This window comes from Petromyzon marinus, chromosome 27, assembly GCF_048934315.1.
Source record: "Petromyzon marinus isolate PM22_M1 ecotype Great Lakes invasive population chromosome 27, UKy_Petmar_22M1.pri1.0, whole genome shotgun sequence".
Classification (NCBI taxonomy): domain Eukaryota; kingdom Metazoa; phylum Chordata; class Hyperoartia; order Petromyzontiformes; family Petromyzontidae; genus Petromyzon; species Petromyzon marinus.
The window spans coordinates 1,409,371-1,436,534 of record NC_133693.1 but is presented as its reverse complement, the minus strand read 5'-3'; the positions used below and the strand labels follow the sequence as shown (position 1 = coordinate 1,436,534).

The 27,164-nt window shown below is 44.7% G+C and overlaps 1 protein-coding gene across 3 annotated transcripts; it reads right to left on the bottom strand.

Annotated features, from left to right (window-relative positions):
- Positions 1-3: 3 nt before the first annotated feature.
- On the bottom strand, positions 4-25,928 carry GGT7 (gamma-glutamyltransferase 7). Of its 3 annotated transcripts, none has more exons than XM_032961838.2 (16): positions 25,781-25,928; positions 21,191-21,423; positions 19,440-19,666; positions 18,663-18,814; positions 14,912-15,026; positions 14,052-14,119; positions 13,269-13,342; positions 12,088-12,281; positions 11,869-11,956; positions 10,720-10,847; positions 9,551-9,639; positions 8,408-8,560; positions 6,399-6,513; positions 5,468-5,605; positions 4,246-4,345; positions 4-3,489 (listed from the first exon to the last, which is right to left on the bottom strand). In XM_032961838.2, the coding sequence occupies exons 2-16, from the start codon at positions 21,360-21,362 to the stop codon at positions 3,335-3,337; spliced, it is 1,968 nt and encodes a 655-aa protein (XP_032817729.1). In that variant the 5' UTR covers positions 21,363-21,423; positions 25,781-25,928; the 3' UTR covers positions 4-3,334. The 3 variants fall into 3 exon arrangements, with proteins under 3 accessions (XP_032817729.1, XP_032817726.1, XP_032817728.1); XM_032961835.2 differs by lacking the exon at positions 25,781-25,928 and adding an exon at positions 25,406-25,774; XM_032961837.2 differs by lacking the exon at positions 25,781-25,928 and adding an exon at positions 25,406-25,774 and having other exon boundaries at positions 21,191-21,419.
- Between the last annotated feature and the right edge of the window lie 1,236 nt (positions 25,929-27,164).

Sequence of the window (27,164 nt, the reverse complement as noted above, 5' to 3'; positions counted from 1 at the left end):
GAGTGTTTTTAATACTTTATTTTTTTTTACTTCAGTTTGTTTTACCTGGCATAGCAATAGCACACACACCAGTGAAACGACACGTTGCCAAGTGAGATACAGGGTCAGATGCCATGCTGTTTAAAACACAGCAAAAAAAATGTACCATGCTCATTCACTAACGGCAATTAAGCATACAGAGCTGAAGAGGTGGACTGCGCATTTTCCCGACAAGCCACCACGGGAGGGTGTGGCAGTCCAATGGCTCTGCGCTGCTTCATGCTTTGTTGGGAGGCCGTGCTCCAGCCACGTCATGCCGGGCTCCAGGGAGGCCCAGTTCAGTGGCGCCGTTAAACTCCCCGTCTGTTCCCCAATACTCCATTACCCACAGGCACATCTTGAGCCAGCACAGGGCTGTCACGTTACGGGTGGTTTCCCCGCTGGCAATTTGCCGGAACCAAACCATAGTAATACTAGCCTCACAAAACATCAGATCTTCCTGATTGCCAAGCAGGGCCAGGGTTAATGACGCATTCAATGCATATGGCATCAGTCGGTAAGTACGGAGTGACATAGGTCTCTACTGTACGAGCGTAGGGACATATGACGTCACTACTGTTAGCTTGATATGGGCACTGTGGGCGGGTGTCATGGGGGTCGTGTCAGGCCGTGACACTGCGTGATCCCAACAGGACACGTGACTGGATAAAGGGGGGCGAGGGCCCCAAGGGGGAGCTTGGGGGGGGGGGGTCACGTAGTTGGGGGCCCGGACCTTCCCGAAGGATCGAGAAGGGGGCCGTGGCCTGGGGCAGAGCCGGCCATGCCACAGGAGTTATAAGCGGGGTGTGAACAGAAGAGGGGCTGTTCGACCCCGGGATGAAGATGCCATCAACGCTCCTCCAGGCTCCGACCTTCGTGACCAGGCAGCCCGTTAACCTGCCCTGGTCACGTTATGTAGTATTCCCTCCGCGAGTGTTAGTGAGATTAGGAACGGTGGTCATCACCCTATCTATAACGTTCCCGTTGGTTATGCGTTAATAGTGTTGCCTCCAAGTTGTGTGCACCTCAATCGAACCCACGACAATGACGTTCCGGTATGTAGTCACTGCGTCACACATTGTGATGCGAGTGGCACAGCTCGGCTTCTGAAGTGGGAACAATGACCCGCGATGCCTGGCTCGGCCCAGCTCGGCTCAGATGTGCCAGCAGAAAAAGGACAAGTGGATGCACCATTCTGTCCAATTTCCCCATTTACACTCCTGCACTTTGCAACCTTTGCACACCTGCTGTATAGCACAACGGAGTGTGCTAGACCTATCCCTCTGTTCATGGATGCAACTGTGCATTGTAAAGAACACATTACAACACGACTAAGACGTTAATGCTGGAATATTTTTTTTTAGAAAGCCAATTGCACGCAATAGTCAACTGTATCCCAGTACTCTTTGCACGTTTTAAACTATTTCAAAATTAACATATGCAATGGAATGGCCATAATAAAATAAATATTTCTGCAACTCAAAGTACCACACTTTAGTTGTAGTGCCCAAGATTTAATGCATCACACGTAATGCCACCTGTAAATGCAAATCACTAATAGCAACGGTACAGGTGTATTTCTCTTCAGTGCGAAAAGCAACAAACTCAAGCCACTTTAGCAGCAGTGGGCACAATGTGCAAAACATTTCAGCTATAAATACCCTAAAGCATCAAGCATTTGGTGGTTTCTATTCATACACTGCATTTCGATTTCTACAACTGCCATAAGGAACACAACACTCTTATAGCCAATCACCTGTAAAATATGAAGTATCGTACATCTAATGCTTTTTAAGACATGACTGATTCATAAAAAATATATATTTGCAAGCAGTTAATAAATAATTTGGATTGCAATTAGGATGTGAAAAATGTCAATCTAGTTGATAAATGTTAAGAGCTGATGATTGTTTAATATCTAACAAAACCAGGATTTTACAGAAAGTTGTCCCAACAGCCAATGATTTCTCGCAGGCCAACCACTGTCAACTATTAAACACACTTTGAATTGGCAACAGATAAAGTTGGAAAGTTGTGAAATCCACAGGTTCATTTGGCGACTAAAGCAGTGTCAATTTTTTAAGCCCTAAACATTTAAGCATGCAGCTACTCCCCACCAGTGTGTGGTGAGCCACCGTTTAAGCCCAACTCTTCTATTGCGGACAGCAGCAGCAGGCAGCCCGAATAACTGACTGGACAGGGAGCCGAGCCTGCGACTTCCAATAAACGAGTTACTACAACCACAAGTACATGAAGCCTGTTGGGTCATCCCATCAGGCTAGAGAAAATGGCTAAATTATATCTTTAAACAACTACCAAAGTCTGAAGTGATGAATATAGGGTTTTTTTTTGCAAACATTCACATGGAGGGATTTAACATTAGTAAACAATTTTTAAACAATCGGGGTGAATGATGATCTCCAGAAAGCAAATATGGTCATGCTAATCTGAAGTTTTTGAAAGGCACCGCTAAATTTGCAGTTCCTTTCTCCTCCCTGAGCAGGCCAAACTGTTCTTAGAATTCTATGGTCCAGTCAAGTGACCTCTTACCGGACTTTAAATTCCACCTTGCACCTGTGGCCAGTATCAGCTCGGATATACACGAATATAACGTAGCATGAACCTTCATTGGCTCACCTCACTTGAGCTAATTAAGAAAGTCATATGCTATTTAATACATTGGCTGAGTTAGTCCGATTCATCTGTTGTGTACGAGACTGCTCCACAGGGGTCCGTATTGTCTGTCACATCACCTGTTTTAAGAAGAGAACACACTGGACAATAGTATTACGTTCATACCATCCTTAACCAGCATAAGTAGCTAATACACTTGTAATGGGTCTGACCGGCTTCTAGGAAAGGCTGTGTGGAGCAGGGCAAGATTAATTTTAAATGCCTCGATCTTTCAAAGCAGGCATGAATACTAAAACGGGTTGACAGGGCGCAAATTACATATTGACTTTATAAGAACCCACCAAAAAAAATCTTATCAACTATGACGACACACCGTGCTTAAAAATCAAGGATAAATGAAACCATTCCCGGATGAAGGATTCCTACGTGTACTAGTCCCTGGGGAATGGTGGAATTGCTCATGCAATAAAAATAGGGGTGAAATATGAAATTGTTTAAAAGGATCAAAAACTGAGTTCATTTCTCATGTAAGAAAGCAGCTCGTTATACCCACAAATATATAATAAAACAATTATCGTAAAACTGAAGCTATGTTTACAAGGATTTTGGGCATAAGAGGTGGAGGGAAGGTTGGTGGCGAGAGAGGAGGAAGGAGCGGGGGGAGACCCGTGCCATGCCGGGCTCAAGGCAGCGCTCGTCCCGCGCGAGGGTCCTCCACGCCCCGGATGTTGTCGTTGAGGCGTCGGACGACGTGCGTGACGCCCAGGGATCCCCCGCTCCTCACCACATTGTGGCCACGACTTCGCAGGAAGCTCGCCTCCGCCTCTGGGAAGCCATCTGCAGGAAGCAGGAGAAGAAGAAGCTGCTATTGCTGCTGCGGTTGCTGCTAGCCACCCTGATGTGTTAATTTTGTTCACGAAATTGGTAGTGAAAACATAAGTATTTTTTGTCAGTGAAGACTTAAGTGGAAGAAAATCATTGAGCGTGATGTCTAGGATGACCCACCAAAGCAAGATGATGAAGAGGAAAAATTAATAAGTGAGTGAAAGCTCGGACTAAGGTGTCAATCAACGTTTTAGTCTGCAGTGCACTGAGAATGACCAACAATTATAATTGGCTTATACGTTTACAAGAAAAGATTTACTCAGTTCACCGATTAGCTGAAATGTGTCTACGATATGAAATGCTGTTTTTGTTGGTTTGTTTTTTTTCTTTAAGTTTGCATGATGGTAACATGATTTTCACAATAACTCATGTAAAAATTATCCAATATAAAAGCTAAAACTGCATTAAAGTTGTGCTTGCTTTTAGGAATTTATCCTACAGTAAAAAAACCAAATCACCAAAGCGTTGCCCAAAAATATGCGATTAAAACCAGCACTAAATGTATTGGCTTCGTCAGCCAATCCGATGACGTCGCACGTCATGTGAGCACCTCACCTCTCCATGATGTCATGTCGCGATGTTGTTCGATATCACTGATTATATACTACTGAGGGTAAATGCATGTTGGAAAGCCTTACAGAAACCATGCATATGCATTTTTTTCTGCTTGATTTAACTGTTTTAACAAAATGTGCATGTGTAACTCACCCTCCACCAGCACACGCCACAAGTTGGGCTCTGGATGCAGCCGCGCCAGCAGCACGCTGTCGGTTACATTTCTCCGGAATGAGAAGAGGTCTATGATAATCTGTAAAACATCATTCACCAGATCAAAATACTTAACCAAAACGGGGTAATATAATCTTAACATGTATCCCCTTGCTTATTGTATGTTAAACTTCTTTCACACCGTACGTCGCCAACCGCGCTAATCGGAGGTGCCACTTACAATGTGTATCGCTTTGCCTTTTTGATTGCTAATATTGGAAGTCAACAGTGGTTGTCCTATGGATAGAGCATGTTAATTTGTCATTTCCTATAGAGATGACAAATGCCCCAATGCTCAATTTTCCACAATTTTTTATACATAAAATGCCACGGATGCATTTAGATGCAAAAATATAATTCCCAACCCATTGCCAATCCACTTAAAATAAGCCTAATTTAAACAGATATCCAGTTTTTATTATGCTGTCATCTATATATATAAAAGGGAAATTTGTGAATGTGTGTCTGTTCGAAATGTTTATCATACTTCCCAACATGCAACAAACTTGAAATTTGGCATGTGGGTAGCTTCCAGACTGTACACAATGCAAAAAGTATAAAAATAGACTTTTGTATTTTGGGGGGGGGGGGGCGCAATAATGGATATATTGCACGGCAAGTGAGCGGTGACGTCACATCTGTGATGTCACCCGCATGCGGCAGCGTCACGCAGTGTGCCTGCTGACGTCACGCATCCCCCCCCCCCCACCCTCCGCGTGGGCCGTGTAGTAATCCAAGACAAGAATCCAAGTCTCGGGCAAAGTCGGGTAGTAAAGCTAGTGGTGCATAAACTTATTCACATCTTTGGCTTTTGTTGATGCTTCTCACAGGAAATCAGGAGTTTGCTACAATGCTCTAGGACAGGGTTAGCCAAACCAGAGCTTGCAAGCATGACTGGACAGGCCGTTCAAGTGCGGCTCGATAAACATGCAGTTCATGCCTAACTTTCCAATGTAACTTTATTTGAAGCGGGAAAAATCCGTGGAAAGAGCAGTGGCCTTGGGTGCCCTCGCCCCTGCTCCCGCAGATTTCTAATTAGAAAATGTCACCACAAACCAGCGCGAGAAAACCGGCTGTGTCAGGTGACCACCATGTGTGTGTCAGGTGCGTGGGCTCGTGGGGTCAGGAAGATAGGCCACCCCTGCTCTAAACGTGCGCATGCCTGTGCAAGACTGCTGGTATCTGCAGGCCCCTTGGAGCCGCCCAGCGACAGGTAGGTGCCGCAGAGACCGCGCAGGGGCCGTGCGATGGTGGGAAGGGCCCAGGTGATCGGCCGCCGGCCTGGTCCCATGACGTTGGCCTGCAAGAGACACCGACCCGTGCCACCTCAACAAAGGGCAGTATACGTAAATGGACGTTATAAATAATAGATGAACAAAGGTTAAATTCCTACAAGCATTGGTGCAATTGGTGTTTTGTATGGATGTGAAACATTGAACTCTTGACAGCATAAGATTAAAAAAAGAACCTTTTTTCATGAAATTCTTGGGAAACCTACTTTGAATCACATGGACAGTATATGTAATGAGAAACATTTACAGAACACAAGCATTACCCAATCAGAACACAAGGAACAGCTTCTAGCCATATTCTTGGTTCTTTTGGTAAAGTCACTATTAAATTAAGAAAACTGCAGTTCTTTAGGCAAATCAATATACCCAGCAACCTATCCAAAAACCATCCAAATAGGCACCAAAGCGGGTACTAGAATAAAAATGCACGCAGAGAAGACTGGAAGGTACTAAACCCCAACCAGCTGATGCCAACCAGCTGAGACCGGTCGAGGGATATCACCACCAGAGCTGCCAACACCGTGCCCTAAAAGCCATGTTGCTCCACCGTCATGGGAGCTGGATGGATATTCAAACAACAAAAACTGTTAAATGTAGTGCTTTATTTGCTAGGCTACGAGAGCAAACCTTTTATTTAAAAACGTGAAATATTTGGTGAAGTGGGTTTGTCTTTCAAGTGTTTACGTTCTGCAATTATTAGCTCTGTTTGCCCAGCACTGTATAGTCGCCATGGCTACTTGCGGTGCTCCACTCAGCCGTTTCTGTTGCAACACAAAAGGGGTTGGTTGGTTGGTGCTGTACCTGGCCGGCTGTGGGGTTGGGGCTTTGGCTGGGGTCAGTGAAGTCGAGCATGGCGCTGTTTAGCAGGATGCCAGAGGGCGTCATGACACGGCTGCCAAACGCGCCGCTCAGAGAACTGCAATCGCACACACAAAGACATATATACCCCAAATAGATACTCTTTGGTTCTTTCGGTGAAGTCATGTAGAAAGAAAATTAATTTTTAATAAATAATTTTCAATCTACGTGACTTTACCGAAAGAACCAAAGAGTATGGATTACTGCAGACACGAAAGCTTCAAATCAACCCTGAATAGACTTGCAGACTTTTGGGGTAAGTGCTGTTTGCGAGCACCTATTAAGGCCGGTATGACACATGAGGCGGTAGGTGGCCATGTGGCCATGTTTACACATTGCACCAGGTACTCATATGAGGCCGAGCCGACCCACACACGTACACACACAGCCGGCCAGCGTGGCAGATGGTCAGCGGTGGCGCTAGCGGTCCAAGCAGCTCAAGGAGCCTTGGAATCATACAAATTATGGGTGAACCTATCAGCTCGAATACAAATAGATATAATAGATAAAAAAGGGCAAATGTATCTCATACCCACCTTGGTCTATATCTCAGTTCTCTCAAATAACTCCAGCACGATCTTTTGTCCACATCATTCTCATCCCGCCACATCTCCATCTCGCAAGTTTATCAATCGTGAGGGGGAATGCAACTAACAACAATTCTTAGGACCCCAAAATGGGCCAGCACCCTCACTGCAGATGGTAAGAAAAAGTAGAGGGGGGGGGGGGGTTACAAAGCCTCACGCCGGTTTCTCTACCCAGGATGGCTGCCTGAAATACGAGAATGGTGTAAAGTGCTTTCTGCGTGCTCTTGAACAAAAAATAGGTGCCGCCCGAAATTATTGAGCCCGATCGGACAAGTGGTCCTTGCGAGCTCTCGTTTCCACGTTCTTCAGCACACAAGGAGTTGGGTAATCAACCTCCCGGAGTGCCAGGGGAAAATGTGGGGCAGCTCAACATAAAGCAAAAGAGGACATTCATAAAAATTAGAATGTTGGCAGGGGGTCGATCCTCTGTGAGATGTTCTTTTAACTATTTAAGGTCATCATAAACTTCATGAATCCATAGGACAACTCCTGTTGACTGCCCTACAATAGTAGTAGTACTCATTTGAACGATCCGGGAGGAATGATGGGCCAAGTTAACCCCCAACCTGGATTTTAACTCAGAACCTTAAAACTGTGGGCCACTTGCTCTACCCCCAAGCCACCTCGCCAGCTCTATTCTATGCCGAGCGAAATAACCGCTACATTTTCCACCGTTTGTATTTTCAGTGAGCAAGCACCTTTGTGGCTTCTTAACTGTATTGACAGTTAAGAAGCCACAGTTAATAAGCCTGTATTGACAGTGAAGACATCCTGCGCATTTACAAAAGCCATACCAATGAGCATTAATTTAAAAGACACTGGGGAAAACACATGAACATTTGCTGTAACGCTTGACCGTGCTGCTAGGACACTTGAGGGAGCTCTCAAGCTAAACGGGCCATGAGGATCTACATCTCTCGGTGATTTTTGCCCATGACAAAATCACACGGAATGCACACGCTCTCTTCAGATCTCAGAAGCTAAGCGGTATTACGCTGCAACGTAAATGCTCCCTGCCTTCACCAAACCCACACTGACCAGCTGGGTGAAGAATAGTCAATATAAATCCAACAGTATGTACATATGCTCTTGATTGCCACCTAAACAATTATAATTCATCCTGACTGACAGGAATCAGAGGTGGGTGGCTACAGGAGCCACAACCGGCTCACTCCAAGTGCGTGCACACGTTGCAGCAGGGCTGCCGCCGGCAACTGCGCATGCACGCGTGGTTAGGAACCCGGCGGTTGCCAAACCAGTCCGGTGTGTCTCGGCACGAACATTCCCAACTGGATACTCCCAACTCGACGGCGCCATTCTCAGGGCTAAATGCGCGTGGCGAGCGGAGCGCAGGCCGCCACTCGCCTGGTCATGGCCACGATGAGGTCGTCGGGCCCCATGACGAGCACGGAGCTGGCGTCGCCGTAAGAGTCAATGAGCTGCCTCGCTCCGTAGCTGTCGGCGGGTAACGTCCACGTGTCGTTAATCAGCTCCCTGATGCGACCTGCCTCCAGCTTGCTGAAAACGAGACAAATTATTCAACGAGCATTATTGCCTCGAGCAGCTTCTCCGTATTTACTGAAACCTAGGGTGTGTTTTTTTTTTTTTCTCAACGGTGTAAATGAGCTTAAACGACCCATGAATGGCTGGTTCGTTCGACTTATATTTTTGACGAACTAGCTTGCCAACAGTGTGTGAAATCCATTGGTGCGACTTTACAAATGTACTGCTTTGTGCTTAACAAGCCCCATGCTGATGGATGGCTCTGATTAAAGGTTCTTGAATATAATATCTGGCAACCAAGGAGAATATGTTTAACAGGCTTGACTCTGCTCATGGCACTCTTAAGGTCAAAACAGGACCAGGGTTTGTCTGCTCAAATGGATGCTGCTGGGAGGCACAAAAGCTGATGAGCACGAAATCTTATGTACGGATATTTTTTGTGAAAAGAAAGACGTTTCAATGCAAATTATTTTAAAAACATATTTATAATTCGGTGAATATTATCAGCTATTACACATGGATTGGAAACATGACAAATGAGAAAGCAAATTGAACAAACCTGTTACGTATAGAAACTCATGAGAGATTCAACAGGGAATTAGATAAGAGAACATATGCCAAGAAGATATGCTGATTTTTAAGAACAGTAAGTGGGCTTGGGCAGGACAAACCAGAAGACGGGATGATCACCAATGGACAAGACTGGTGATGGAATGGCAGCAAAAGAAGGGAAAACGCCCAAGAGGAGACCACCACGGAGATGAAATAAAGAGATTAACTCAGTGTAGGAGTGAGATGAAAGGTAACTCATGAGGAATTGATGGCATTGGGAGATCTTCATCCAGGAGTGGATATAGCATAGCTGCTGAAGATGACAACGATGACAAATCCACCATTACAGGACATCAGTTTTTGTACAACAAACGGCGTGCATTCTCTGCTGTTATTCACTGTCACGTGAATGCGTGGATTTGCAGTGCAAGAGTATATTTCAAGCGCACTAACCTCAGTATATTTTGCATGCGTTCGGCTACAGAAGCATCCACAGTAGGGTCCCCGAGAGTGCTGCCCTGGATGAAGGAAAACTTGAGGGCCTGCACAGCCACAGGGAACCCACACAGCTCAAATTTAATGGCACGTATGCGTTAATGCATATTATTATTAACGCCGCTTTCAAAATAAATTTGAAAGCATTGTTGTTATTACATTAGTTTTAGGAGAGGCTGTCAATGCCATCTTGCGACGTCACACGCCATGCACTTTGTGACGGCATCTCATTGTGAGGCTCAGAAAGTCACATCGCTCATGCTAATGAAATACACCGTGTTAGAAAGCATTGTTGAATCCAAGTTTCTGCAAAATTGTTATTCCTTGTATTCATGAAGTAGGTAGTACGTAACAGTCATGGGCTGCTTGAACAAAGGGCAATTATTGCTTAGAGGCTGGGCTGAAATGTGATTTTTAGCCGCTTGATTAAAACCTCTTTTCCATTCCCTTCCTCTTCCCTCCCGCCACCCATCCATTTCTTCCCTCTCCTCCCAAACCCTTTCCTAACCCCTACGCACCCTCTATCACGGTCACCCATTCCTCATCCCTTGCACACCCCTGCCATCTAAATTCTTTGTTTGCACAGATTTTTTTTTTTATGTTAAGCTCCCTGATCGAAGGCGCTCTATAAATATAAATTAATATAAAACCGGGTTCTCATGTGCAAGGGAGCTCATGGCCTCAGCTCAGTCACTGATGCACAAAAAACCTCACCATATAAAATTGGGTTTGCACTTGATACCATAAAGAACTTGTGAGAAAGTGCACCACCTTGCTGTGTAGCTGATAAAAAGGCCCTGCGGATGACTTTTTCAAAAGTCCTCTGAAACACTGCTTCCACAGGCTGTTCTGTCACAGGGCAATATGCTCTCTTGAGATTATGATTTGTAACATGACGCCAAAAGCACTTGGGGAGATTTATTTTTAACACAAGTTATTTTCGGGCAAGAACAATTATACGAGGCTATGTGAAAGTGTGCTTACCGATAGAACTTGAAGACAAATATCAGCCAAGACGCTGTTGAAATAGCCTTCCATTGCCTCTACCCATGTTACAACAACCTTCCGTGCACCCTCAAGCATGATTTAGAACTGTGGTTTTGGCACTTTGGTGACTGGTGTCTTGCCTCGGTCAGCCAGTGGTAGGTGAGGTTGCCATCATCGTGCGTGCTCAGATTATATCCCTCCATGATGCCGAGGGCGAGAAGCAGGGAGGCCCCCGCATGGGGCGGTGGAGCAGAGAGCAGGAGATGGCCTGCCACATTCAACAAAATACAGCGTTTATACATGCATACGCTGACCTCCCGAGTCTGGTTTGTGTACCATATGGATACACTGCAAGAATCTATAATGCTGTTGAAAACTTTGTACGTTTATCATCGGGGTTAATGTGCTTGCCACCAAAGCAGTGTTCAGAGGATTGTTACACAATGATTACTGTCTGGAAGGGCAAGATCCAATGACATAGATCCCAACATTAAGCCACTGTGCATCGGCACCGTAGCTACAAATGGAAATGTAATATTACCTACAACCATGCGCTAAATTTATTGAGCATGCTTAAATATATAGGTATCCCTGGAAAAAGAGACCTGAGTCTCAAAGGGCTTTCACTTGACTACACAACACCAAACTAATTATACTACTATAAGCCAAGAATGTGTGTCCCGCGTGTGACGTCACTCCACATGAGGCCCACTCCCGCACGTGACGTCACTACACATGAGGCCCACCCCCCCTTGTGACGTCACTCCACATGAGGCCAACCCCCCCTCATTAATATTCATGAGTGGGTGGATTTTTACACTAACAGAGGAAGATTAAGCTAAATTAAATAATTTATTACACAAAGTTGCTTCAAATATGACGTTTCTTTACAGAAAGTGACAGTAAAAAATAAATACATCAGTACGTGACGTCACTGCAAAAGAGGCCCCCCCCCTTCATTAATATTCATGCCCGTGTGGAAATTTACACTCGCGCACAAGAAGGTCGCACACTCCACATGCCGCACCCCTTCACAATAACCATTAACGGGTCACGTCACTTCACATGGGGGCAACCCCCCCCTCATTAATAATCATGAGCTGAACAATTTTTCTAGTAAATATTTCAGATTTACTGCAATATACACCCGTCCTTGGACGGGCAAAAAAACTAGTATACTATATTACCCAAAGACTACCAATGTATTAATCATCATCCTCGTCCATGATCAATCCACTACTGAGCAAAAGCCTCATGTCGTATTTAGAAAGCAATTTAGACTGCATTACCCTGATAGGTGGTTTCCAGTGGGTTTTGCACCAGGACAGAGTAGTTGCTGAAGTCTTCGGCACTAAGCACTCCTCCATTTGCAGCCACCTTCCCATCCGCACGGACACACACACACATACGTATGAACATTCGTTATACGTACTTTTTGCAAAAACAAACCAAACCCATCATGTCTATAACATATATTTAATTGCAGATAATAAGGAGTCTCCCAGCACCTGCGCGATGAGCTCGAGGGTCAGATTACTCTGATAGACCGCGTCGGGGCCGTGTAGCGCGATGGCATCCAGCACGTTCGCCAAGTCCAGCCGCTTCATGGGGTCCCCGGCCAGGACGCCCTGGCCGCCCGGCGCAAACACGCCACGCAAGCTCGCCGAGAGGTTTCCGCTGAGCAGGTGGCCCACGGCCGACGCTGTAGAAGCACCACCACAAGGGCAACGCTCGTGAGCCGTCTACTGCCAGCGTGTCCAATGCTACTCTTAAAGCTGCTAATAACCAGACCCCGTTGAAATAAATTTGGAGGTCCCGGTACATTAAGTTGGCTTGGGGGCTCGAATCTCTTACCATCCCGTATCACCACAGTTGTCAAAGGGAGCAACTTTTTCCAACCCACTGTTACAGCATTTACAAAACACACGTCATCGCAATGTTTTATTTGGGACAGAGCCTCGATCAAAATATTTTACATAAACGAAATATGTGGCTGAAAATAATAACCTCAACATTTTGAGGCTTCCCCCTAGGCTTGGGAACTCCACGACAGTTGTACCTCCCTTACCACCCACCCACCCCACCACTCTTCAGGCCTGCTAATGGCAATCACCGTTCAGTTCAAGAGGTCATCACGACTGTTGTCACTTACGCAGCACACCGCACCATTGCAACTTGTCTACTTGATTCCGTATCTGTAGCATTCGGCACACGACCTCCAAGCTCCAGTCTGACGCTATCCCACCATCTGGCTTGAGCTCTTCCCTTCGGTCGTCTACCTCTCTGCCTGCCACTCCGCTTTCTTTGCACGTATACTCCACCATTGAAACCTCCTCTTCCTGATTACATCTACACAACTATCTTGCCCAGTTCTATTTTGAACTTCAAAGTTTCCCTTTCCTGCTGGGAAACTATGTTCACACATGAAATAGATGACACCTACATGATAACAAAATTGGCTGTGTAGTACACATTCCAATTACCAGTTAACTGCAACAGTTTTATTTCATTCCAAAATGCACATTACATTTTGGCAACGTTACGTTTTTGTCCAGAAAGTAATTCAGCTCGCCTTTCCACTGAAAAATATAATCCGCTATTTGTGAACGTAAATTGGATGCGGCGACAAGAGAAATCCCACGGCACACCGATCACAAAACCCCTATGTTCAAGGAGGTGACGACCGTACCGAGCTCCGTGGTGACGTTGAAGCCGTCCTTGGCGACACGAGCAGCGGCCGCCACCACCTCGCCCCACGGCATTCTGAAAACGCAGGCAGCCAACCGTTCCCAGGACACTCATCAAAGCTTCATAATTGCTTTTAGTGTATTCGTACAACGCACGATGCCGTTGGCCATCGTTGTTAAATAATTGCACTGGTTGCTGTGTACCACGTGGTCAGTGAGTTTCACATTTACAGCATACTTTTTGTCTCATCCCGGTGATGCTGTCGTGTCGTGTCATGCTCGAAAAAGCAGGGCACCTCACCCTGTATCAAAGAACAGCCCACCGAAGTGGATATTGCAGAACTACTTAAGAGATCCCTTCAAGTGGCCTGTTCCAAACAGTAGTGAGCAGCATATTACCACTGGCCCTGCCTCCGAGTATAATGTTCTTTGCATGAGTCAAACCGTCATCTTAATTTTCAGAAATGAAATTTAGCAAAGCTTAAGGCAGAACCAAATGTAATGTGTCAAATTTAAAATCATGCGTTTTTTTCTGCAGTCATTGGCGAATGGGCTGAGACCATCAAAATGCCACAATTGAAAATCTAGTGGCCACAGGTATCTGCTTGTATTTGAACCCAGGATCTCATCGGTTCCAGCTCTGATGTACCGTATGTTATTTATCAATTTCCTTGTGCAAGAAGAAACTTCAAAGCATGGACCCAGCCAACTGGAACAATCGGGTCAGCAACAGGAGCTAGCAACGTTTACGTAAACACACCACCATACATGGGAAGGATGAATACCTGCCGTACAGCTGATGAGCCTGGTACAGGCCTTTAATCATTCCCGGCACGCCAACACTCAGTCCCGCCTGCAGGACAATGGAAAGCACATTTGAGCTGATTGATGAAGCCACTGAGCATATTGGAATTAAACAGGGTTCTTGATCTCTCTATGAATGATTTCAAGCACGGAAAAATACCAATTCCATTACTAATGCACTATTCTGCTAATTATTATAACTGTACATACATATTAATATCATAAAAATTATTATTTAAGGTACAAGTACTTTTGTATCTACAATAATGTATGCCTCCCAAACATTGTTCTTTTGAAAAACAATGGTATTTTAATGCGTTTTAAACAGTGTATTAAATTATTCATTATATCTTCAGAATTATACAAATGTATTTAAAGCATGAATGGAATTGTGTGCAGGTGGTAAATTAACTGTTGCACCGTGAGAGGGTGAGACTGTTGACAGCTTGGGGAGGCAATCATCAAGCGGTGGACAGATCATGGCTGATGAAGAATTTAGTTAATAGCTCAGAACAAGTTTGCTCTTCTGCGCATGTTTTCTCCATCGTGCTGTATTATAACTTAATCAAATGTTCAGGTTGTACCGCCTGGTATTCGGCATAATGCCCGATGCTTCAAGCCATGTGCTGGGAGCTTCTTCAGGAACTTAAGTTCAGGAACTGATGAAGCTCCCAACATGTGGAACCAAACATCTGACATCGTGCCAAACAACATATCGTACAACCTTATAACATATCAGATCGTTTGCATGTATGCTGAAGTTCTTTCGCACCGTACGTTGACAATCGTGCTAATCGGAGGTTCGGTTACAAAACAGCGTGGTCATCACTGCTAAACTTACAGTAAGGTTAGCGTTCAGGTTGTTAAATAAGAGGTCCTCAGCCGGAGCCACAGCCCAGAAATCAATGGCTCGTGTCGTGTTCTCCTTGATGTTGTGCACCAACATAACTCCTCCCCTGTAACAAACACCACAGGACACCTATATAGCTTCTGAGACATGCATAGCAGCAGTTCAGAGAGCAGCACTTCATTCATTTATTGTTATTTATGTATAGCCTGTATCTACCCATGAAAGCCTGAGTCTTTTCAGGAGAATCCTGCTAAGGTTCAATAATTTGCAGGTAAATTTTCACAGCTGGCAAAATGTGGACTATGATGTTGTTGCACTTGGCCTACTCTGTTTCACGTGTCATGTCCGGAAACCTCATTGTTCACTCTGAAACAGATGGTGTGTATTTGTACGGTTAATACACCCGCAGTGTTAACCAGGGCAGCCGTGGCTCTGGAACCATGTACCATTGTAACAAGCGACTAATGCACTGCTACATCCCCATCGGCACTGTTACAGAGTTCTCACGTGTCTATGTTAGGAGACAACAATGGTGACTCGGGTCACTCTTGTACACTAGCCTTTTGCCCGTCCGAGGATTGGTTAAACAAATACACCTGAAGAGAAAGACTCGGTGAAGAAGTACAATGTCTGTGACCAAATCACAGAATGTACCTTCGCTATCTTTGGGTCTTTCGGTAAAGTCACGTAGATAAAAAAATAAAAAAAATCACGACATTTCGATCGCAACACAAGCAATCGCCTTTGGGTGAAAAAATACAGCCAGAGAACTGCTGAGGCAGGAGTAATATTTCTCCTGCCTCAGCAGATTTTTTGGGGGTCTTTCGGTAAAGTCACGTAGATAGAAAAATAATAAAAATCACGACATTTCGATCGTAACACAAGCAATCGCCTTTGGGTGAAAAAATACAGCCAGAGAACTGCTGAGGCAGGAGTAATATTTCTCCTGCCTCAGCAGATTGCTTGTGTTGCGATCGAAACGTCATGATTTTTATTATTTTTCTATCTATGTGACTTTACCGAAAGACCCAAAGAGTATGAATTCCCCCAGTCACAAAAGCTTGAAGTCAAGATTTGTAGCTTAGCTCATAGATGTCAGAAGCTATGCAAATGTGAGCTTACATAGTGCCTGCATGCGTTATCACCATGCGTGACAGATGTTATAGTCTATTGGGGGTTACAAGGTGCGCAGCGGAGGAGAGTGCGCAGAAAAATCCACAGTTGTACTGTACTTCTATACTCTGGACCTTCACCGACCTGAACTGACGAGCGTGATGAAGTATTGTCAAATAATTCCCAATAACCACAAGGCCTGGGGAGGCTCTCATCCAGCAGTGGATTGTCAAAAGGGCTGTAAGTGTACATCTGTGTAAAATGTGTGCTTTGCACAGGTTACAGCAAGCAGGTAGGCCAGCAGAGCAGAGTGGAAAATAGAAATTAACTGCATTTCAAACATTCCACAGAGGTTCCACAGGTGAGTGCCTCCAACTTACTTTGTGGCCAGGAGTGTGGGGTCAGGGGTTAAGAGATGCTATCCATACGTAAAATATTTCCAAAGAGCCTGTTAAACTTGCTCAGCCACTCGGCCAGCTTTAGGGCATGCATTGCTCCTTGTTCAGAAGGGATGGGCAGCATTACTTTATGAACTACTAGCTTTACTACCCGACTTCGCCCGGGACTTCGATTCTTGTCTTGGATTAATTTCATATTCACTTATATTTCACTGAAAACCCCTGAAAAAAAGATTGATGCTTGCAAGAAAGATAAAAGCCGAAACAAATCAATTTAACTAAATCGGATGTTTTTCACTGAAGGAAATTCAACCTTAACCCACTTCTACGTAAGGTCGATTCAGGAAACTCGGGAAGGGAATGACGTGGCGAGCTGAAAACAGTCGCGTTCCCTTAGAAATTACAGACAGCGCAAGCTGTGCAAATTTCATGACGTCAGAGAGTTTTTGCTGCTTCACACAAACAGATGAATCTTCTGCTTTATATTTAAGAGCGAGCTGAAAATAGTCGCGTTGACTTAGAAAATCGAGACAGCTGTGCTGCGCATTTGTGCGGGATTCACGGCCTACGCGGAGGGTTGGGGGGGGGGGCGTTACATCAGCAGGCACACTGCGTAACGCTGCCGCACATCACAAATGTGACGTCACCGCTCACTTGCCGTGCAATATATTATATCCATTATTGCGCCCCCCCACCCCCCAAAATACAAAAGTCTATTTTTATACTTTTTGCATTGTGTACAGTCTGGAAACCAAGCCACATGCCACATTTCAAGTTTGTTGCATATTGGGAAGTACGCTAAACATTTCGAACAGACACACATTCATAAATTCCCCTTTTATATTATGAACTATAGAGTAAGTGTTGTATATTGAGGCTTTTGAAATCAGGGTTTAGATGCATTAAATGTGAATTTGTATGGAAAACTATAGTCAGTCATGACCAAGTCACTGCTGCTACAAATAAGCTGATCTCATCATCTTTACCGTGGTTGTCCTCATTGGTGCATTTTCTCCATGCCAGTCCATTGGCCACAACCCCTACTAGGGATGTGTCCTGCCTAAGCTCACTTTATTTAAGAGTCACTTAAACATCTTTCAAGAGTGTTTGTTGACATGTGTCATACAAACAATTGAATATTTTAAATGGTCAAACGTCCAAGGTATTTGCTCTGATATGTAGACATATATGCGTACAATACAACTGCTAAAGCTAAAAAAACTGGTGGCATGCTATACATTAATAGGCAGAGAGATAATCAGCGGTATTCTCTCCTTCTAAATAATTCATGGCCGTTGCGGTAAGAGGTACATCACACTCACAATAAATCACATTTTGGTTCTTTTCATAAAAAACATTTCTACAGACCTGAACATATGCACCTCTTCAAATTCATTATGTTGCTGTGTATTAGATAAATATAGACAGCCTACTGCAGCATCGTCCCTAAACATCACAGACAATTTATGTCATGTTTTGCCACTTATCATCACAGGTTTCTGTTTCAGAATTTCTAGGCTACAGTTAGGAAAACCGAGGATATACAATTACCACTGAACCTGTTTTACAAGTGTAGGATTTCTGTATCTGCATTATGGATAGCACAAACTAAATTAAATTGAAGGGAGGAATGCATGCAATTAAATCAGGCACTGCCTTTTTATCCATTACAGTTTATACCTCTATTGTACACAGTGGAAAACCACTAAGTATTGCAATATATGGAAATTTAATACAGGTTACCTGATAGTTGCCCCTATTCGTGTCGATATGTTAGCGCTGCCATTTTCTAATTTGAGTTAATTTACAATGGTGTCGTGCAGTGAGTCTCATCCCTTTATTTAAGAAGGCGATTGAATGTTTTATTATTAAGCTTATGTATATTCCAATTGAGTGATTTGCTATAGTGCGAGACTGTGCCTATATTCTTAAAGCTTTCGATCTTACTATTTTCCCAGAATCCAAAGGCTGGCTATTTTCAAGAAGACTCATGCATGTATGTTATTGATTCAGTCATAATGTATTTTCTATTTTTATAATGTCAGCCGTACTATGTTGCCTTGTGAGATAAAATACAAATAAAACAAATAAGCAATTGCCAAATTCAGACAGACATTTAACTCTTATTTACAACCAGGTAAGAACATATGGAACCAAAGAGTCTCATTCCCAAGGGAAACCTGGTTCAAAACTTGTGTGGCCGACTGCTTCACCGGGAGGCGATGACTCACCCGCCTAGCCCGGACGAGTGCGGGTGCACGATGCCCGCGCACAGCGCCGTGGCGACTGCCGCGTCGACAGAGGAGCCCCGCTTGTGCAGAATGTCGGTGCCAATGTCCGAGCACAGCCGCACGTCGGACACCACCGTGCCGTTGTAGTACACCTACGGCAGGTGCACAGGGCGCGAGTTTCAACAGGAGACGCTACATAGCGCCGCCCTCGGCTTTCTGTTTCTGAGCGCTTCAGAGCCCACTGAGACCGAGGACTCCTCTCCAAGAGCGACCCCCATTAGCGATAACAAAAGTGAGTTTGTTTTTTAAGCAAAGGTTTTAATGACAAATGCAGAAGTAATTAAATTACCAGTATGTGTATATTTTTGTGAATGGTTATGAACATGATGTTTGTAAGTATTGTGCAAGCAAAATGGTATGCTCTGTGCTTTTCCCACGACTATGCTCTCACGATTATGTATGGGTGAACTTCTTTCGCCCCATTCGTAACCAACCGTGCATGGTGAAGCATAGTCACATTACCCTACAACTCGCGTGGATGGCATGCAGAGACTCTAATCCAGCAGCAGAATAACAAAAGGTCTGTGTAGGTAGATGTACAAGAACCTATTGAGACCAAAATTCGTTTTTTGCAAGGAAGACCTGAGTAAAAGCTTAGATTTCAGCTTAAATTAAAACTTTGAAAACATGTACTCATGTGACCACCACACTTTAAAATCATCCTGTTCCATTATCGCAGGACCGTGGGCCTACCCTCCCTGTCACAGTGTCACCCACCTGAGGCTCGCCGAGGTAAATCTGTATGATGAGCGCGATGGTGACGCCGGTGGCGAAGGTGAGACAGGCGGTGATGATGACGGTGAGGCCGTCGCGGCGGCACGCGCACTCCTGCGAGAAGGGGTCCTTCTTGGTGAGGCGCAGCGGGGACGACTCCTGGCTGTCAGGCTCCGAGGAAGACGAGGGCAGTCGCTGCAGCCGTGCAGTTTTGAGGAAGTTCTCGGGGTCTGTCGGAAGTGCATTGGAAGTGCACGTGTTGTGAGATGGTTAACAAAAAATTCCACGGCGAGCTACCCTGCCATGATAAAAGCAGCTCGCCGGTGACATGGACGTTAATGAAAAAAACAGAACCAAAACTGAAATATGTCCAAAGCTTCGAGAGATGACGTGCTTGGAATTACACTATGAAATAAAGAGGAATACATAGATTTGAGAACATACTAAAATCAATGACATAATTCAAACCGTTAAGAATAATAAGTAAGCTTAGGCAGGACATGTCATGGCTAGAAGGGGGATGATGGTCAGAGTTCAACAATAATTACTAACCGCCAGGAAATAGAACGTAGATTATTACATATCAGGATCGTGATAAGTAGCATTGGCTTTGGGAAGCCTTCATCCAGCAGTGGATTGATCATGGCTGATTATGATGACTACCGGGTGGGTTTTATGGTTGTGCATTACAGTTCTCCGATGTATTTTTGGGTTGTACTAATTGTTGTTTGGTTTGACGTTTTTCTCCATGTCCTGGGAGCCACTTCAGGAAATTAAATTGAAATAAAGAAGCTCCCAGCACGTGGAGAGAATGTTGGACATCATGCCAGAAAACATTGCGATACAAACCAAGAACACATTGAAGCTTTTGATGTAATAAGCCTACATGCTGGGCTAGCAGATCTGATGGAGCTGGGTGTTAATCATAACAGATAAAGCACACTCTCCCAATGACCTGCGCCATCACTGTTTCCAACCGTCGTGGAGGATTTTAATTAGAACGCTGTCTATAGAAAATATTGGTTTGTGTCTTTTTTGCTATGTACGTGGAATGTATGCAAGAACAAGGTTCACATGATTAAAGACACCAGGAAATTAAATGAATTACTCTGCGCGCATCAAGAAATTATAGATGTATTGAATAATGCTGCGGCTCGTGCTGTACCAGCACGGTGTGTGATTGATGCCTTGGCAACATTTCTGCAAGCTGCAGCAAAATGCCTTGTAGCATAACGACGATCAAACTCGACCGTGATCTACTGTAGATTACTCTGCCTTGGCAAGTCGTGTGCAGGGAGAATTGTAATTTCAGTAACTTACATTTATTGCAATAACTTGAAGTCCCTTTGATTTTAGAGTGCAAAACGTGTTCTTTGTAACTTAGCAATCACACAGAGATGCTTCACGGTTGCTATCACACACTTACGAAGAGTAACACAGCGGTTGTTGATAGAGGCATTACACTTTGGTCTGAAAGCCCTTGAAACTCGGATGTGTTGATGGTAGCGATATGTTACACTGAGCTTCTGTTACAAAGTATGTATTTTTATTTGCTGCCCTTATTGTGCAAGTGTAAGGAAATGGCAGCAGCATTGGGCAGTAAGAGATGTCAACAATATGCAAAGGCCTTCGTCAAGTGGACAGTGGCCAATAAGGACGAGGATGATGATGATGATGATTTTCTGCCGACTCAATCACTCGATTCTCTTCCTCTGCCCTTCCTGCCAAAACAAGGTGCCCTGCTCCTGGCCCACCGTTGGAGTCGGGGTCATCGAGGGCGTCATCCTGCTTGCGTCGTGCCCGCACGCCACCCGTGTCACTGGAGGCGGCGTCATCCTCCGGAAGCCGCGGGAAACTCGTGATGCTCATGTAGTCAACCGGCGAGAAGGCGCCCAGGTTGGCATCTGGGCCGGTGTCGTCTGCCATGGCGCGTTGATAGAGCTACACAAGCGCCCACAAAGCGGCTCGCCGCTCAAAGGTCACCTGCCTGGCGGATAACGTAAAAAATTAGCGGGAAGAGCAGATAATCAAGAATTCGCCACTGTGCGCAAGATTTCCAATGAGATATCATTTGGGATGATAAAGTGTTTAAATGCAACTGCATTTCAAGATGATGAAAAGTACAATTGCGACATGGCCAACCTAGGAAAAAAGAAGGCTGATTTAGATAATCACTTTTTTAAAAATAAACGGTCATAGGGAAAGAAATTGGAAAATTACTTTGAGTTCACGGCAGAGGTAACATGATACTCTGGTGAAGTATAGCACAGAAAAAAAGGTGAGCATATTATAGTTGTGCTGATGAGACTTTTGGGAATCCATGACAACCAAAATGCTGGGTCTCATGCTGATGACACGCTTGGAAATGAGTCACCTTTCTTGGCATCACAACGTGACTCCCAGCAGTCAGGGTATTTATATGCACATCCTGCGATGTTAACTGATTAATTCAGAATCTGAAAGAAATCTCATATCAATTCATCACAGCAGCACTCTCCGACGTTACATTTTGAAGGGATAGTCTCATTAATTATGTCTTATATTTGAAATTATTTATTTTGGTTAGATATAATTAATGCACTGGAGCTGATGACGTAGTTCACAACCACGTATATTACAGAACACAGATGCTCCATTTTTCCCAACAGACTGGAGCCATGCACACAACACACACACAAATCTTCATGGACTGTTGGGGCATGTGCTATAGTAAAATAAATCTCGAATATGTTATGGCAAAGTAGCACAGTACGTATATCGGGATTGGGTATCAGTAAGTTGAGTAAGTTATCATGAAAGTACATAAAATGAGAAGGCATAAGTTAATTTAACTGCAGTATAACTAATGATGGTTCTGAGGAAAGTTTTCAATCAGTGCATAGTACCTAATATAATGTATTATGCATCAGTCCCATGTACACTGTCAAAAAATGTAAGAAAATCAAAAAAGTATGCAAAACCATCTGGAGAGATGCATGCTTGGGGTCACAGTGAGACACGAGGAGGAACATAGGGATCTGGAAACAAACTGAAATTAAAGACTGGTTACAGAATGTCAGCCGAATAAAGATTACACGAACAATAGGGCAACCACTGCTGAGAGGAAGTGACGTGATATGCTCAACTGCAAGAGGAAGATGGATTGTGGTATCGCAAGACTGCCGGTTTTGACCATCTGAGTCGAATCAACAGGATCAGGCTTGCTGGTTTATCAGAGATTTTTTAAACCCCATTATGATTCTGGCGAATACAATAAAAAATATATTATCCAGTACATTATCCATTGTAAGTGCAGTATTGGAATACAGTATCATTATTTTGGATCTTCACCAGTCATATTGGATCTGATAATAGTAATCATACATTTCCCAAAATTAAATAAATTTTTTCAAGTAAATTTAACTCTTGCCTAAAACTTTGCATACAGAAAGTAAAGCAGCTGCCAAGATTGGTGGTAAGTTACGATAATGAGATGGTGGTGGTTTAGTGTTGTCATCATGTGATTGTTTTTACCTGCTATTAAATCAAAGCATTGTAGAATGCTTTTGTCTCTGCGAACTTTCATTGTTAACAGGCCTGATCTGCAAAAAGGTTATTTAAGTGCTTATGTCGTAGTTTCTAACTACAGTAATAGGTTCACGCACACTGCCGTCATTCTGAATTGTTTAATCGCAGTCTTACAACAATGCAATGCCTGTCTGGTTTCTCTGTATAGGTTTACAACCTTCTTGAAGCAAGGTGGCTTTGTTTTATAATCTTCAGTCATTATATCTTCATTAAAAGTGTAAGAGCTTTAAGGGTTCTGGACTATGTCCATAACTTGCATTAGCATAACCGATTATGTTATTATAACATAATCGCCAGTCAGTGGACAAACACGTACACATGCTGACAACACAAAATACACATTCTGAAAATATGTATGTGTACACACATTTGCTAGACACGATAGAAATGTGCCTATACACGAGAAAGTGTACTGGAACATTCAACACATGGATTATGGATCACACTCGAGGTGGGACAATGACGCTAATTAATCGATGCAACATTATATTCGACGACTCTTTTTGTGGTAGATTACTCGGCCACCACATGTTGCCTCCTGATGGCAGTAGCCCCGTGCAAGGCAGGCCCCCCGTCACGTGGGCCAGTGTTGCTGGATGATGTCACGGGCCCTGCCCATTACACCTCCCGACCAGTGGCACACATGGGAAGAGAGGTGAAACACCCCCCCCCCCCCAACCTTTTTTGTTAGCTGAGTAATATAACCATGAACCGGTAATCAATTTTTAAGATAATCATGTTTCCCTGTTATAAACATACGGCAGGCATGGATTGGGGACATACACAAGTGTGCACAGATGAGGAGCTGTGGGCAGGCAATGAGCTATGCCAAATAAACCGTGGGGTGGCCACCTTTTCTCAACTCTGTTGGTGGTTTCAACAGCAAACGTATATACTGTATGTTGAACTTCGTTTGCACCGTACGTAGGCAAACCATGTTAATCGGAGGTGCGGGGGAATGACAACAAACTAAACCCAACAACCTTTATTATGAATAAACACGCAAACATACCCACACGTTCAGTTATTTTTGAGCTGCCGGCCTGGATAAGGCGGAGGAGAGCTGTTGTACCTGCAATGCGTATCTTTGCGCGTTGGTTAAATATATTTGTTTCATGGCTTACACAAATTTCTCTGTCGCGATGGATTTCCCCGTGTTCGTTTACAGAATTACTGAGCTAAGCACACAACTTTGGATTGTCGTTGACATCTCAAGACGCTGGATAGAGTAACATTCACCTACCTCGTGTTATAGGCAAGGTTAACACAACACTCGAAATAGCATTGTAAGCAATGTTAACAATCATTGTAAACAATTAAAACAATGCTAGACACACACACAATGTCGACACTGACTGACAGCGCTCCAGACACGTTTCAGAGACAATGCTGACGTGGAAAATGACACAGACACAGACATTAAGATGCATATCTATATTGGGGAGCACAATGCTGACACACATACAATACTACAGACAGTATTAAACACGTACAATGCTGACAAATATACAGTTTTAACATAAATACACAATTATGTAGTTACAAAATGTTGACAGATTATTACCAGACAATTCTGATGACCCACAATTAACATATACATAAGTTATGCAGGCACACAATGTCGCTAGACACAATACTGTACTGTACTAGCACAGATACAAACACAATGTTGGCATAAATATTAACACCAATACATAATTGTGCACAGACAATATTTCACACATGAAGACACAACATGAACAAACACATATAATGCTGACAGCATAATGTCGACATTAGGACTTACAGTACTCTAAATATTCATGCAGACACGATTTAAGCCAACACAAACAATGTTGTTGACACAATATTGACATAAAGCCATACTGTGATGTCATTTCACAGACACTCAATGTGGACAAATAGGACGTTGACACAGATCATCTTGCATACACACGATGCTTCGACACTGTTGACACCTACTCAGCAAGTGTTGCCAACACAATGTATAAACTACTTGCAAAGACATACACACGTACAGTACATCCCCTTTAGTCACTCCACTGCTGGATGATGATAAGGGCCTACTTCAACCACGACGGTAAATGCGTGTTTGTGAAGGCGGGTAGGCATCGTAGACGCGGGGCGCATAGAAAGTGCATGCCAACAATGTAATGACCCCGTGGTGATGCATCATGCCAAGTCGCACAGCGGCACAGAAGAAGCTCCACCACCACCATTAACATCACTCGGTAACAGCGCCTCACTAGAGCCTATCACTTACCCACACGACTCGCCCTGATACAACAACATCGCGATGCCCGTGTGTTTACCTACAACGTACAATAGCGGTATATATTGCACATAAGCACAGTGATAATAATAATAATTGTTGTTGTGGCAATGTGACGGCGAATACTCACGGCCTTGCAGTGGCGTTGAGAAAGCCTCTGTGCGCGATTCAACGATAATAGCGACTACAACAAATGCGATTTAATCTTCGCAACGAGCTGTCCGTGTATTTTGTGTGTGTTGCCTGAGTCGCAGTGCAGTCTATATTGTATATACTGTACGCGTAGCACGTCAAGCCTGACAATGCAATGGGGGTTGTTATCCTTTATTTGACATGAAGCGCTATGGTCGCCTTATGGAGGAGACATTCTGAACCGAGCCAGACGCCCCATGATAACGATGTTGGTGTTTCTGATGATGATGGTGGTGATGGGTGGTGGTCGACGTAGTGTAAGCTGTATGTGATGCTGCTGCTGCTACCGCTGCTGCTGCTGCATGGGACATACCGGGCAGTGACGTCAGGGACATGCCGGGCAGTGACGTCAGTGCAGTGCCACAGGCGGCGCTGTGGCAACGAGGAGGACGAGGAAGAAGAACCGGGCACATGCAGGGATTCCCGTGCTGAGCCAGGCATACTGGAAACTATTGCATGTTGTCTCTCGATGTTGAACCTATTGAACGGCAACAGACTAAACACGAAAAGGCAGTTGTAAATACATTCGTTTGTAATCTCGATCGCAATGCTTAACACATTTGAATTGCACTTACACGAATTTACCACTTAATATATTGAGCAATGCATCACCATCCATAATATAGGTTGTTTGGGTTAGATCGTGTAAATATAAGTGTCATTAAACCCGCCAACCGAGAGACAATTAGTAAGGTTTGTCACGTAAACAGAACGTGCCAATTCGTTACGAGTGTAGTGAAATCTCAGACGCCACTGCGTGGTGCCGGCCCGAGAGGGGCACGGCGTGCGATGTACTCACATCGCGGACAGCACGTGTGTAGCGGCATCGTGAGTGCCGCTGAGTAAGGCCGGCTCTAGCGAGGCACGGCGTGCGATGCATCGTCATCGCGGACACCCCGTAGGTGGGTGTAGTACCAGCCCTAGAGGGGGCTCGGTGAGCGCTGGGATAGCGCTCAGTGGCACCACGCGTGGCGTGCAGTGCCGACTCCTACAGGAGGGAGTGTGTGAGTGTCAGCCATGGGATGAGGTTACCCTGGGCCACGGCACTCTGGTTGACCCTGGAAGGCACGTGACCAGTAAGATCTACACAGGGCCCCAGGTGGAGGCTAGGGGGTGGTCACGTGTCAGGGTGAGATCCTACGGGAAGGGTCGAGAAACCCCAGGAGGTTTCTCGAAGGTGGCCGTGGCCAAGGGCGGGGGGGGGGGGCCAGCCACGACCCAGGAACAGGTAAACCGGGGTCCCCACCAGGGACCGGGGAGGGGCGTTGCTGCTGTCATCTGAAGATCTACGGTCTATGTCGTCCAAGAAGAAGTCACCAACACGTGGACGAGGACCCAAGCCTGGGTCCTGTCCGTTGTAGTTACTCCCAGTAACTGGCCTGGTGGTCCACCACCATGGGTTATCTGGTAAAGGGGCAGTAACCCCTTTGTGTAATGTGTTGGTGTTAATAAATGTGTTGCCTCCAAAGGGTAATTCTGCGACTCAGTTGAATCCACAACACTAGTACAGTACACCGGTGTGTTGGAGAGCAAATCCACAACATTTACCAATTTATCCTCACAACATCCAGTATTGTACAAGGGTATTATATAGCCCAAGTCTATAGGAGGGTTTGGAGAAAGATTTATCAGGTGCATGTCAACCCTGCCTTGGGGTCGCAGTTTGTGTCACCAGTTCTCTACAGAGACGCGTCCTT